This window comes from Ceratina calcarata, unplaced genomic scaffold (assembly GCF_001652005.2).
Source record: "Ceratina calcarata isolate Rehan_Ccalc_2016 unplaced genomic scaffold, ASM165200v1 scaffold145.2, whole genome shotgun sequence".
Lineage (NCBI taxonomy): Eukaryota > Metazoa > Arthropoda > Insecta > Hymenoptera > Apidae > Ceratina > Ceratina calcarata.
Window position 1 is genome coordinate 121168 of NW_017135665.1, and position 1249 is coordinate 122416.

General features: G+C 37.6%; 1 protein-coding gene across 1 annotated transcript in view; it reads left to right on the forward strand.

Moving 5' to 3' along the window:
- The window catches only part of Sema2a (Semaphorin 2a), a gene marked incomplete at its 5' end in the record, with an annotated part of 93505 nt that overhangs the window by 86035 nt on the left and 6221 nt on the right, over positions 1 to 1249 (forward strand). Inside the window, one exon of the mRNA XM_026818928.1 lies at positions 686 to 916. Coding sequence (XP_026674729.1) covers positions 686 to 916 — 231 coding nt within the window. The remainder of the gene's footprint in view (positions 1 to 685; positions 917 to 1249) is intronic.

The following is a 1249-nucleotide window of genomic DNA, read 5'->3' on the forward strand; positions in this document are numbered from 1 at the left end:
TTATTACACAGGATTGGTTTTTACTCTGTGAGGTTCTGAATAAAATTTTATTAGATCATTTCTGAGATATTTCTGAATAATTTCCGTGGTCTAAGTAAATGAGGAATATTTGAATTACCTTAAACGTAAAGATGCGATTCTTAAAAGAGTGGCATCGCGAGGAGAGACTCGCATCCTAATTTCCTCGGATGTTTAAAGAGCGGCGAATCGTTTGCCAGAAATCCTCGCCCGGAATTTCATCAGTGCGGAATCCTACCGTGGCCCGTGGCCCGGTTAGTCTTCATCTTCATATTTTATTTCTCTGAATCCAACACGGGAATTTTGCTTCATTTTTACGCGTCGCTTCGCATTTCCATAAATTTCCCGGGAACTTCGTGCGGCGTCGAACCCGAATTAGATTTGTTAAGGGAACACGTAGCGAACGTTTAAACACCGTGATTTTTCACTCTAATATCCGAAGTATTCGTTACCGACGTCGCAAATTGATTTCATGCAGCCACCATCCTCGTTCCTATTTCATTTGCTCCTGAAATATTTACTTCAGATATTACAAGCTTGAATATGGGATAGAAAATGTAACCAAAATTGCGACATTGAATATGTTTACGTAATAGTTATGAGTATTAGACAATGTCTGTATTATAGAATAAGATATAACTGCTATCGTTTATTGTGATTGTTTCAGAACCCAATTTCGTGGGATCTTACGACATCGGTAGCCATGTGTTCTTCTTTTTCCGCGAGACCGCGGTGGAATATATAAATTGCGGGAAGAGCGTGTATTCTCGAGTGGCCAGAGTTTGCAAACGTGATACCGGCGGCAAGAATATTCTATCGCAAAATTGGTCGACGTATCTAAAGGCCAGACTGAACTGCTCGATACCGGGCGAGTTTCCGTTCTACTTCAATGAGATACGTAAGTTCCATAACAATTCCCATACATTCCATATATTATATTCTCATTTTATACAATTTCTTTCCTATTTCTTATATAACAAATAATTATAACAGGTAATAGACTCCTTCAGATAACCAAATGATCTGTTTTTTTCATATCCATGCTTTCGTTGTATGAAGGGGTACAACTCATAGTTGTGTAGATCTAATGTTAAGGACGTATTGGCTGTATAGTCAATCCCAAAAGTTTATGTACCTTAGAAAAACGCATTTCGTATAATTATAAAAAAATCACACATCGAAAGAACAATGATTTTGGATGAAAAATGTTTACTTGTTAACGTTCAATTGG